The following is a 12,781-nucleotide window of genomic DNA, read 5'->3' as shown; positions in this document are numbered from 1 at the left end:
GGATGCTGAACAGGACAGCGTGAGCCCCTGCTTCCTGTGTTGCAGGCCTCAGCTTTGTCAGGAGAAACCATTAGTCTGCAGCCTGTCTCTCCGCCTGGACACACCTAGGGGCCCTTCAAGGCAACAAAACACTGTCGTTTTAGGAAAGTAACCACAGGCAGGCGGAGCAGGTGACCACATACTGTACAGAATAAAAACAACAAAAGGCGGCACTTAACCAGAAAAGGGTCAGTATTCTTTTCAACGTGCTTGAGGGGCTCCTCACATGGCATCCATACTGTCCCTGACTGCATGCCAGACATGAGCAACAAGAATGTGGTTCCTCAAAAAGATTTATCTGTTGGTCCAATACAGAGGATTTTAGTTTAAACTAGGCCTGCACATTATACCACAAATTTATCGTTATCGCAATATCCAGCTCTGCAATGGGTATATCGCAAAAGACTGCGAATATCGCAATAAATCGTAAACCCAAAATGTGTTAAAACAATCTTATGGCAGCTTGACGCTTTTAACGAATCAAATAAATCCCTTTATGCTTTGACCAATCAGATTAAACTGTTGCAATGAAATGGGAATGATGTTTTTGGCATTTTTCTATTTATTTATATACCGCAAATTATATCGTTATCGCAATATCGCAAGTTTTCCTCATATCGCGCAGCCCTAGTTTAAACCAAAAGTTACACACCGTTTGATGCTGATTTCATCTCATTTCCTAACATGACATCCTTTGTACAAAGTGCAGTGAAATTCAGAAAGAGTTGAGGCTGATGTTGACATCCTGGCTCTGAGGATCTGGAGGTACCGATGCTTCCAGAGGAGGGTTTGGTGTCATTCTCCCTACAAACATGTATGAAGCCGTGTAATAGGGCAGAGCCCGTTTCCTCAAAACGCCGCTGATGGGATCTGACCAGCTCATCCCCTGCAGCTGTGACTATAGAATGTGCAAAACATTTGTTTGGACGAAAATCTCCCATCTTTGAAACAAACTGTCATTTTTTGGCATGGATGGATGCTGCCATCACAAAAGGGGAAATGACATGACACTGACTGAGCCACCACAGAACCTGGCTTTTGGACTATCCACCCATCCATCTTCAGAGCCCGCTGATTCCCTTTCAGGGTCACAGAGGGGTTCCTGAACATGCCGCCAGTCTGCTGCAGGGCCACAAACTCACCTGCACACTTAGAGGCAATTTAGAGTCAACATTTAACCTATGAAGCATGTTTTTGGACTGTTGGAGGAAAACTGAGCACCAAGAGAAAAGCCCACACATACATGAAGAGAACACATAAAGGAAAAGTGGGGCCAGAGCACTTCTCACTACATCACCATGCAGCCCTACTTTTGGACTAATGATGGTGAATCCAAACCCACACTTCAAATACTTCAAAAAGCAATCTGGATTACAGAAAAAAAAAAATCACGAATTGGTTTCAGAAGAAGACAGTTTACACAGAAGCTCCATGTTGTGTCTGACGTTCACTATTTTAAAGGTTTTCTTTAAAAAGTTTTAAAGAAAGATGTCACGAGAACATGTTGAGAACACCAACAACACAATTTAAATCAGAGTGGGTCTTCTCTTAGAAAAAAAGGCAGAAAAACACATTTGAGACCCTCTAAAGTCTGTTAGGCTTAAAAAAATTAATATAAGTTCAAAAGCTATAGAAAACCCTTCAAAGTCCATCAGAAAGACTGTCTGATAAGAAAATGATAAGAAAAATGAAGAACTTATGACTTTTGAATGAAACTCCTCCAGCTTTCTGTCACTTTTTCTTTCCCCTTTCTCAACATGTGATGAGCAAATCGGAAAGCAGCCAGGAGCCCCGAGGAGCCTTGGACAGGCTGTTATCTCGTCCATGGAGATAGGAAGTATGGACAGGAAATCTAAAGGGAGGGGGAGGAGAGAGCCCATATGGGAAGTGCAGTGTAAACAATCTCAGCTTTTAATCATCCCAGCTCACGTTCGGAACTGGACCCACTTTGATGCTTTTCCCCAAGTGCCCCCTCCGCCCTCCCATCCTTGCTTCCCAAACGGCGGTGCTGAGGGCTGAAGGAGAAAGGGGGGGGGGGGGGGGGGGGGGGGGGGGGCAAGCAGACACCAGCCTGGGACGGAGAGAGAGGGGAGTCGGGAGGCCTTCCATACCTTTAGGGACATCATGGAGGGAGACGGAGGAATGTGAAGTGGTGCAGAGTTAACTGGCGTTCAGTAAATGGCCTTAATTACAGCTGATGTTCCTGAAGAGGCTCTCACAGGTCAATTAAAACCAAATACAAAGAGCCAAAACTACAACGCTGGGAGAAAAAAAAGGAAGTCAAGATGACTTTAAGTGGAAATAGGTGGAGCTTTAATCACAGTCTATTTAGGCTCTAATTGGACTCCGTGTCTGCAAAGAGGATAAGCTTCATCTCCTTCTCTCAACAGAGACCTGAAGAACATCCATCAACAATCCTCCATGGTTCAGCAAGTGTTTGGACTCCTCTGGCTGCTGAGCTCCGTGTTGGAAGAGACAGAGTCAAAATTCCTCTGCATTTCCTCTGTATTTGTCCAAACAGTGCTGGCCAGACCCCAGCCAGTGTTCCAAAGAACGCGTTCATTCAGAGGACAGGGCACACGTCCAGGGAGATCACCGTTTAATAGATCAGAGGGAGAGGAGGACCAAAGTCTCATGACCTGGATATGTTGAAGAAAACCGTGACCTCTGTCGCTCCCAGTTAGGTTTTGCTACTTGCTGACAGACCCACTCCCATCCCCTTTTGAACTATTTTACACGCGTTCCCAGTGGTTTTTCATTATAATTATGCCATTTTTAGAAAAGATAAAAAAACCTGCGTCGTTTTTTAGGACATAGTTTCTGCAGAGCGGCACTAGTTTATCAGAAAATCGCCTCTAAGATGTGGATGAGACAGTTGGCACAGACTGTTGACATCATACCTCTGTTTACACTCTCCCCAGCTAGCTTACAGCCCTTCCCATTCCCAAAATTATTTTACAGGTGCAACAAAAATGGTGAGAATATTGGAGATATCCAGTCGTACAGTTTAGATCCAGATTCCAGCTCAGACGAGGAAAACAAAGACGTGCATGGATCTATTTGTCTGAAACTGGATGCATCAGAATGAAGCAGAGCAGGAAGCTTTAGGTCCCACTCCAATCATCTCTTAGTCCAATGTAAAAAGCATTCCCAGTGGTGTTTGTTTCAAACCCCATTTTTTTCCTCTGCTCCAGATTTACCACGATTTGAATTAGGAAATGCTTTGAAATGCAACTTTAATTGTAATTTTGTTTTTATATGACCTCCATCGTGAGCAAAATGCTACGAGAACATTTTAAAAACCCCATTTTCATTGGAGTGGGTCCTGAACCTGATTGATACTAGTCTGGGTCGGAATCAAAACCGCACAGTCAGGAAACCCTGGCAGTTCCCATCTTTAATCTGCTTCATCCGCTAGAAGACGGGGACGTAAAGCTGAACCATAAAGCTGCCTTTAGCAGCAAAAAAGAAAGAAAAAAAACCTGTTTGAACAGGCCTGTGCTGCAACAAAGAGAATCCTGCAGCATAACACCGGGTTTGTGAGAACAGCCTTGGAAAAGGAGAGTTTGCCAAAAAAACTAGGCCCTCCTTGTCCAGGACCGAACCACAATCAGCGATCTGACTTGCAAGAAAACAGACGATAGCAGCCGTGCAGGAGGCAACAGAAAGAAGAAAAGAAGGAGGGATTGACACTGCCGCCGTGCTGACTGGGCCACAGATGGGAATATTATGCTGAACCTTCCTTCACACCTTTAGGGAAACAGCAGCCTGTCTTTGTCCTCCATTGGGCCCTAAGCCCCATCAATCTGCAAAACCGTGTGAGGATTTAAGCAAGCGGGGGGGAAGGACTTTTTTGAAAGAAAGTTGGAAATCCCGGTGAACTAGAGGGTGCCTTTGATCTCAGCAGAACTGCGATGTGTATCATGTTGTCAACATCCCACACACAAACAGCGTGAACCTGGAGGGGAGCACGGCGGCGGCGGCGACGGCTTTTCACCATCCCCAAAGCTGGGCTTTCTCCTCCAAGAAGCCGCATAAAGCCTTATCGGTTATGGGGAGCTAAAGCAGCAGGCTTACCATTCACAAACACAGCCACACCTGATGAGTGAAGGGAGACGAGATCTCACAGCCTCTCATATCTGGGGGCCTCGTTTCTTTGGAGACCGCAAACAAATCCACACAAGGCCAGCTTTGTGGCCCCAGAACTTTAATCCACCACATTCTGAAAAACTGTGGGTTTATATCTAGAGTTCACCCCACCTAGATGTTAGGTGAACTCCAAAAAATGAGTTGCTCCAAAACAAAGCTGTGTGGCCCTGGAAAACCTCCTCCGCCTGACATGTTTTCCAAAGTTCAAATCTAAAACAAAGTAGGCTTAATAAGGCATTTGTCATCACTATTGTTGAAGGAATTTAGACATTCTGTCATCACATGCCCAGCCAGAGGTGTGATATCAGGTTACTCTGCACCATAACTCAGTCACCGCTCAAGGCTTCCAGATCTGCAGGTAAAGGTGCTCCGTTTCTAAAGAAACACATGGCGCCAAAAACACAGACTGCTCCAAGAACCCACGTGTTTTCATTAAAAGAAATAAACTGTTTATTTAAGCTGGAAGCTTTGGTCACATATGATATGTTGGGCGCGTGACGCTGTCAGGTCTGATCCAGGTGAGTCTTACCTGCATCAGTCTTCCCTCCGCTTTCCCGGCGCTACCTCCCACGAATAGTCCCTCCACGACGATGGGCTTCCCCGTGGCCTCGTGCTTCAGCAGAGTCACCTTGATGAGCGCTCGGAGGAGCGGGTGCTCGGACTCCAGGCCCGGCTGGCCCAGCACCACCTGCAGGGCCGCCATGAGCAGCCACGGCCAGAGCCCGGCCAGGCGCCGCGGGTGGACGGTCATGGCCTCGGCTGTGGCGGCGGTGCCCGGCCGCACATGGTGGACTTCAAAGCAGGCGAGCACTGCGGGTTAAAAAAAAAAAAAAAGAAGAAGAAGAAAAAAAAATGGGGGGGGGGGGGGGTCGAGGACGCGTGCGCGCAGGTGCACGCACTTCAGTTTCCCCTCGAATGGACTACTTTACTGATATAATCCAAAATCTTCAGGACCGGAGATCCTCCAGAAGAACCCCAAGGTCCCAGAACTTCCATCCAGCACCAGAGTTAATGCTCGGAAGAGGAGATGTTCCGTGATAAGACGGGCTCTAATGAGCTAGGATCCAGTGTCATAGTGTGAGGGCTGGTGGACCCGAACCGAGGCGCAACAAGGAGTTCAGGGAGCTTTGTGGACCGTGTTTGTCTCCGTGCTGCTGCGTGACCCTTCCCGCATCAGGCGTCGACAGAGGCCGGCTCCGGGGCTCCGGGGCTCCGCAGACCGGCGGTAAATCCTCGGTGGGAGCGATGAATTGAACTTCAAAGAACGGGCCACAGGTTGCCGCCGGTCAGATCAGAGGCGCGCGGGCGAACACATGCGAGGGTTGTGTAAGAGCTTTTTCACGAAGAACGACCAAAGCATATCCTCTTCAACTCCATTCCCCTCTTTTTAAAGTGAAAACCGAGCGCAGCTTCACTTATTACTTTGTAATAAGACAGACAGAGTCGCGACTGAACTCTGTCAACTGCGCTCAATCCGCGCGTAAACACCTTTAATAATAGAAAACTATATAAAATAAAGATCTTACTCCTTTATCTAAAAAATGTGCAGCTTTGAAGAAAAAAACTTAGATCCGAGACTTCAAGGAACCCCGACGGAAAATGAATCGCAGTATATTGAAAAATGCGCACGAGCTCGAGGACGAAAGCGTGCAGAAGGTTTCATGTAAAAGTTCCCCAGCCTCCATTTAGTTCCCGATTGAAGACGAGAGCGTGGACAGACGGCGTGTACAGTTATGACACCGCCTTAAAAGTTTATCTCCAGGACTCTGTCGCTCCCCTGGGATCTCATTGTCACTCTACCTGCTCGTCGTCCCGGTGCCTTCAGGTACAAACGGACATCCCGCTTCTCTTGGAAACTTCGCTGAAAATCGAATGACTGAATATGACAAAAATCAGGTTAACTATTTGTATAAAGACACGTAAGACCAAATATAATAAATAAATCACAATGCATAAAACGCGTATACAGTATAATAATGTTGCAAATGTGCTTTTACGTACTTGGGAGCTTTATTCCACCTTTATAATACTTTAACTTTTCCCATTTCTATAGTTATCATTGTAAATACATTTCAAAGCAAGACCGCTGTTTTTTTTTTCTAAGAACCGAATAATTAACCAAATGTGGTAAAGGTTCGCCGCTTCCGAGTACACTCAAACGCAACACTTTAAGGCAGGCTGGGCGGAGCTGTGAAGAGGCTGCGCGTCCGAAAACGGTTGAGAGGCTCCGCCTAGCGGCCAAACATGGACATGCAACGGTCACACATAAACCGAAATATGTATTTTACGTTTTATTTTCAAATCATTTCAACATGTTTTATAATAGTTATCAAATCCGGAGGCGAAATGATAAACCTCAAGGAAAACAATTCGTAGAGGAACAATATTTTCACAAACTATAACATCCAACAAATCACCTTTTGAAACTAATTACAATTCATTTTTAAACTGCAAGAAGATTAAAATGAGAAAATACAGCTTAAAAATGTGCCATTGAGATGAATTTACACAACCATTAATGTGCATTTGGAACAGAGTGTAACAACTTTGTGGGAGAAATAAACAAATAATAAATATGTAGAAACAGACTGATGTAATTATGCATAAAAGTGAAGTCATAGGAAAACTCCAATCAAATTGTTGAGCCAAAATTAATCAATAAGCTGTGATCTAAACAGGAGATGGGATAGGATGTCACCAAAGAAATGCAGTTACTTCAAGAGTTGCAAACCTCAACGTTTATGGTTTCTTCTTCTGGTGCAGGACCAGCGAGAGCCTTTCAGAGAAACACAAAAGAGATCAATTTAGAGCAAAAACATAATGTTGTGACTGTACAATAAATTAAAACTGTATAAACACACATTAAGCAGATGTAACATTACAAGGAGATTTACTGAAAGCCTTTTTCTTTCTGATGATGCTACAGATGCCTACCTGAAAAACCTCCTCGCTCTTGGGTGTTTGCTGAAGGCGGGAGGGCGGAGACGCTTCCTCCTGTTTGAACACAGAGCTGCTGGATGCATTTGCTGCTAAAGCAGCTGTTGTGGTGGAGGAAGGGGCCAAAACAACAACAGGGGTCTTAACCGGAGCCAGACGAGGGCTGGGGAAAGACTGCATCACCTCATCTGCAATTTGGAAAACTTTGTCCAAGTTAACGTCACAGATCTTTGCGTCCTGGTTCTCCTTTTCTTCTAAACCTTTGGTGTTTGCTTTCTTTACAGGAAACCCAGCCTAAAAATGGGGAAATAAAACATTTTTATTAGCGCACAAGCTGGTTCAGAGTAAACAATGCACAGAATCCAACAGTTTTTGGGTTTGGACCTCCAGTACCTGGTAATAGTTTTTTGGGGAGTACAACCCAGTTTGAAGACCCAGTATTTGGGGTGAGGTGACTGGGTGGCAGCAGCGGCAAACTCAAGAAATAAGAAGAAAAGGTCAGATTAAAGGTCTTTAAACAGTTCCACTCTGATCAAAATAGTGTTTTGACTATGTTCTTATGGCATTTTTCTGATCATGTAGGACATATATAAATAAAATTAAGTGTATAATTACATTTCTGAGTATTTCTTTATTCAAGTCATTGTGAATCAGGAGCAGACATAAAAGAAAAAAAGATCGAAGCAGTGATATGGAAGCTACAATCAGCAGGCCACAAGCTCCCGGCTCCGCTCCATGATGCATCCACTTGTAGACGAATAGATCCATGTAGGTCTTTGTTTTCCTCGTCTGACCTGGAATCTGGATCAAAACTGTACGACTGGGTAGCGGCAATATTGCTCACCATTTCTGTTGCACCAGTAGTGTTAGGTTGGGGTTGTTAGAGACTGAAAGCCAGTGCATGGAAACAGTTGGGGGACAGGAAGTGGGGCGGGGCTTGCTCTGCGCCAACTGTCCCGGCCACGACTCAAAGGCGAATTTCTAATAAACTACTGCTGCTGCTCTGCAGATACTATGTTATAGAAAACCACACAGGTTTTGGGGTTTCGGCTAAAAGTGGCATAATCATAATTAAAATACCTCTAAGAACGCTTTGACAATACATCAAATGATGACCTGAGTGGGACTGTCTGTAGTTTTTCTGTCTTTGGCGTGTCATCCTTACCTGGCCGATAGTAACCAGGTTGATAAAGGCCATTCCCAGCATGGTTTGCTGGAGTCAGTAAACCCTGATGATGGTGCAGGAGTTTGCCAGGTGAAGGCACACCTGTGCAGGAGGGGTTCAAGGTCCCTGCAGCGTCAGCTGGTGAGGAGAGACCTGCAGAGTAAACCCTTTTCATGCACTTTGGTGGCATCGGCGTTCCGCTGTATTGTTTGGGCGGCGGGCTTGGACTAGAATTGTGTGAGAAGGTCAGGAGCTGCTGGGCGGATCTGAGCAGGGACAGGCTTTCTACAAACCAAACACCAATGACCATCAGGAGTCTGTAGATGTTTCTTTTCTGAATGACTCATGGAGCTCTCTGACCTTTGGTCACGTGCTGACCTCCTCCCCGCACTCCAGGTCGACTGGGAAGCCGGGTCTTCACTTCCACGCCGGCGTGGAGCTTGGCTTTATTCCCCACAGTGAACCTCCTGAGACTCGCAACCAGGTCCGGTCGGTTTTGCTGAAAGTTTGCGCTGTAAAAATAATGACAGAAGGCGCTCTCCTGCTGCTTCACGTGGCTCATGGGATCCACCTTCCTGAAGCCGTACAGGTTGAGCTGGCGGACGAAGCTGGAGAAGTTGGTGGTCTTGAAGGCGCCGGCGTAGGGGGCGGCTCCGGACGCCAGGACCTGGCTCTCCAGGAGCTGCTGGTTGATGATGATTATCTGGCCGCTGCTGTCCCAGCAGACGGCTTCATTTCCCGGGTCGTTCACCAGACTCCAGAGTTTCGCTGGAAAATAATTGGGGTTGATGGAATCAGGGAGGGAACGGTGTTCGTCCATGTTTGTAGTCTTTATAGTCTAGAGGATAAAAAAACACGCGTTACCATGCGGCTCAAATAACATACAGATACCTCATGTGGTTTCAATAACGTGCTGATAATTAAGAAACTAAATTAAAACACGATCTAAACCATCTTTTTTTAAATATTAACTTTGAAACATTTTAAATCCCTCCTGACGGCGCTAACGTGCACTTAGCGGTTAGCATTTTTAGCTAGCACACATATTTAACCCTCTGCTATTTTAAAACAAATATAAATATTATTGTAGATGAATCTATGGTGTGAGAATATTTGATAAAAATGAATGTAAAAGGAGTGAAAAGAATCACCTGATCGCTGCTCTGGAAACCGTTCAACTGTTGGAACGTTTTCCTGCAGGACTGTTAGTTACTGCTTCATCAAGCTACTGTTATTTTAACGGATTTTTTCACTAATTCACTGACTGATGGGTTTGATTCATCATAAAAAGTACACCAAACGTTTCAGATGAATGATAATGTATTAGAGTCAGAATTAAACATCTACGCGTCCCGTGAAAAAGCAGTTTCAAAAAAAGGTTTTAATAACTTCTCACTAAACTTAAAATGTCTCCCAGAAACATGCTAAAAAGATATATATAGATATATCTCGATGCCACAATTCTGTCCATCAGCTGTTGGTAGATCTATTTCTGAAAAATCTTTTTTCTTTTACGTGTATTTTTAAAAATCTATAACTGTCCCCTTCTACACTTCTAGAATTAATCATTAGGACATACAGGTCTCGTCACTATTTTCATTATCACCAACTATATTGTAATTATTATTTGATTATTGTAAAATCTTTTAATGATGATTATGACATTTTTAGCCAAAATCTTTTGTTGGTTTTTTAGGACAAAGTTTGTGGAGAGCGGCAGCAGTTCATTAGAAATTCACCTCTAAGTTGGGGGCAGTAAGCCCTTCCTCATTTCCCATCATCTCCTTGTTTAAACATACTCCCATTAACTTCCAGTCCCTTATAACCCAACCTAACATTAGCTGTGCAACAAAAATATTGAGAAATGTCAGAGCCATCCTGCTGTATAGGTTTGATCCTCATACCAGCTCAGATGCGGAATACATAGACCTACATGGATCTAGTCGTCTGCAAATGGATGCATCAAAATGGAGCAGACCAGGATGGGTTGGCTCTCACACTTTAGCACCTACGTCACAGATACAGGCATTGTTTGTCTGCTCCTGATTCACCACGATTTATCCTAATTTTCTTTATATGACCTCCATCATCAGGAAAATGACACAAGAACATGTTAAAAATACAATTTTCATTGGAGAGGGTCTTTAACTCAGTCGTATTTGTCTATTTTTAAATAATTATTATGTTTGTTTTATTTATTTATTTAGTCATTTAGTCTTTAATTATTTTGTTAACTCATCCAGAACATGGAATGTTATTGTTTTCAGATTATGATACTAATTTATGGAAAGTTGATGTTAAATACTTGCTGCATTATATATGCTGATATATAATTAGATGGATTAAAATACTCTCTTCGGACTCTGGTGTCAGACAGCTTTAGGAGCTGATGTTCCGAAAGGAATAAGTTTGTCACACTAACTTTCATCTTTTTGCTACAGTGAAGGAAATAGGTATTTGACAGTTTTTCATCTTAATGGTAGGTTCATTTGTATAACGAGAAATAGAAGGTCAAGAAATTGACTTTAAAGAATGTATATACATTTATTTGCATTTCACTGAGGGAAATACTTTAAGTATTTAATCCCCTATTAACTATTAAGAGTTCTGGTTCACACAGACTACTCTCCTAATCAGCCTGACACATGAACTGAAGATACTTGTATGAACTATCCACCTGTACAAAATGACACCTGTCCACAAAATCAGCACATCAGTCAGAGTCCAAACTCTCCAACATGGAGCAGAAGGCTTTAAGGGAGAAGACTGTAGACCAGCACAAGACCAGAATGGACGACAAAACAATCAGCAAGAAGCTGGAGGTTAAGGTCACAACTGTTGGTGCAATTGGGACAAAACACAGAACAAGACCATCGATCCACCTTTAGGTCTGTGGTCCCAACAAAGATCTCACTTGTTTGGGACCACAGTCGCCAAGAAAACCATTGGTAATACTGTAAACCACAATTAACATCTCTGCTTACAAAGTCATCCTGTTTAAGAAGGCACATGTGCAGACCTGCTTGAAGTTTACCAATGAACAACCTTGATTGATTGGTAGAAGGAGCTGTGTTCAGATTAGACCAACATGGAGCTCTTTGACATCAACTCAACCTGTCATGTTTGCAGGAAGAGAAACTCTGCCTGTTACGCCAAGAACACCTTAACCACTGCCAAGCATGGAGGGGGAAACATCATGCTATGGGGTATTTTTCTGCACAGGGCTATTTTATTGTGTTGATGAGAGGATGGGCGGAACCATCTACCGTCAAATCCTGAGTAAGAACTTAAAATGGGTGGAGAATGGGCAGAGCTGAGCTAATAAACCTGCTGCACTTGGATCCAGCCGTCTACCTGTTCTTGTGACAAAATCATTTGTTTAAAAGCAATTACAATCTCAATGTTTTAAGAAAATGACTTATCAAATTTAAGTAGAAACACATTTTGACATTTTCTATGAAAATCTCATTTGTACATCTAATTAACTTATTAAAAAAAAAGGTAAACTGTTACAACAATAAAAAATAAAAAAAAAACAATCCGTTCAATATTAAATTGTGTTGTCCTTAGATTTTGAAGGTTATTTAAAGCCCAATATTTCAGAAAAGAGTGGATTGGTGGCGGCGCATTCAGTGACGGGGGTCAAAGAGGGAGTTTCTGTTGCCTGGGTCCTTAACAATAATAGATTGGATTTATCTGCGCTTTTCCAGACGCTCAAAAGCGCTTGCAATGTGTCCATTGTTCATTCACTCTTCCTTCATACTTTGTGATGGTAGAGGCGTGACTGCCAGTTCAAGCCTACGGTCCCTCTGACCATCACCGGGATCATTCATGCAGGTATGCAGTAGCTTTGCCCAAGGGCCCTCACTGGGTGGTGTTAACTACTTACCAATTCAATTGCTTAACCTTACAGGTAACACTGTTGAGTTGAAACAGGGACTACGTTTGGGTGAGTTGTACGCATTGACTCCAACTGAGGTCGGCCCTCTGTCTGTCTCTGTAGTAATGTTACGCCCCTTTTTGATGTCTTGGGGGACCCAGAGGAGTACAAGATGAAAGTGAATGTTTTTACCTAGACTTAAAATAATAACCAAACACCAAAAGATTGTCTCGGTACAAAATAACAAATGTATTCACCAATTAATAAATACCAAACCAACAATAACTTAAAAATGAAGCAAAAAGGTTTCAGGGTGAACCAAGGCCAAAATAACAAACAAAATCCCTCCCAACTGAAATGTGTAACCTTACCTTTAAATGAAAGAAAAAGGAAAAAATAAAAAAATAACCAAGGACAAAACACTAACCTCCCAAGACTAACAAACAGGAGAAAACATGTGTGAAATAAAATGACAGTTAACCCCTACAACTTCACTTAAAACATATATAAACAAATGACTACACACAGTGAGCACACAGCACAAAACTACAAGGTGTAACACACAACAAAACAGGTGGGGAAGAGCACCACGCTGCAGTGGAGACAGGTTT

The 12,781-nt window shown here is 43.4% G+C and overlaps 2 protein-coding genes across 5 annotated transcripts in view; both read right to left on the bottom strand.

Moving 5' to 3' along the window:
- The window catches only part of rnf43 (ring finger protein 43), a 98,063-nt gene extending 92,106 nt beyond the window's left edge, over window positions 1–5,957 (bottom strand). Inside the window, exon 1 of the mRNA XM_023962313.2 lies at window positions 4,718–5,957. Within this exon, the coding sequence (XP_023818081.1) occupies window positions 4,718–4,939 (222 nt within the window). The 5' untranslated portion in view covers window positions 4,940–5,957. The remainder of the gene's footprint in view (window positions 1–4,717) is intronic.
- A 509-nt stretch (window positions 5,958–6,466) lies between these two features.
- Window positions 6,467–9,582, bottom strand: hsf5 (heat shock transcription factor family member 5). 4 transcript variants are annotated; one of them, XM_004076599.5, is made up of 6 exons: window positions 9,442–9,582; window positions 8,651–9,128; window positions 8,291–8,575; window positions 7,519–7,601; window positions 7,123–7,419; window positions 6,467–6,964 (listed from the first exon to the last, which is right to left on the bottom strand). In XM_004076599.5, exons 2-6 carry the CDS (start codon window positions 9,108–9,110, stop codon window positions 6,905–6,907), a joined length of 1,185 nt encoding a protein of 394 aa, XP_004076647.1. In that variant the 5' UTR covers window positions 9,111–9,128; window positions 9,442–9,582; the 3' UTR covers window positions 6,467–6,904. The 4 variants fall into 4 exon arrangements, with proteins under 4 accessions (XP_004076647.1, XP_078786494.1, XP_078786495.1 ...); XM_078930368.1 differs by having other exon boundaries at window positions 8,651–9,058; window positions 9,442–9,560; XM_078930369.1 differs by lacking the exon at window positions 9,442–9,582 and adding an exon at window positions 9,182–9,313 and having other exon boundaries at window positions 8,651–9,058.
- Window positions 9,583–12,781: the final 3,199 nt, after the last annotated feature.

The sequence above is a fragment of the Oryzias latipes genome, chromosome 14 (assembly GCF_053564925.1).
Source record: "Oryzias latipes strain Hd-rR chromosome 14, Olatipes_Hd-rR_3.1".
NCBI lineage: Eukaryota > Metazoa > Chordata > Actinopteri > Beloniformes > Adrianichthyidae > Oryzias > Oryzias latipes.
Note: the sequence above shows the minus strand (reverse complement) of the source record. Positions and strands in the feature narration are given on the sequence as shown.

Coding starts and splice junctions, on each gene's coding strand:
- hsf5 (XM_004076599.5), bottom strand. CDS start 9,110: ATGGACGAACACCGTTCCCTCCCTGATTCCATCAACCCCAATTATTTT. Junction 7,420..7,518: donor CCCCAAAAAACTATTACCAG/GTACTGGAGGTC, acceptor CCCCATTTTTAG/GCTGGGTTTCCTGTAAAGAA. Junction 6,965..7,122: donor AGAGCGAGGAGGTTTTTCAG/GTAGGCATCTGT, acceptor TTTCTCTGAAAG/GCTCTCGCTGGTCCTGCACC.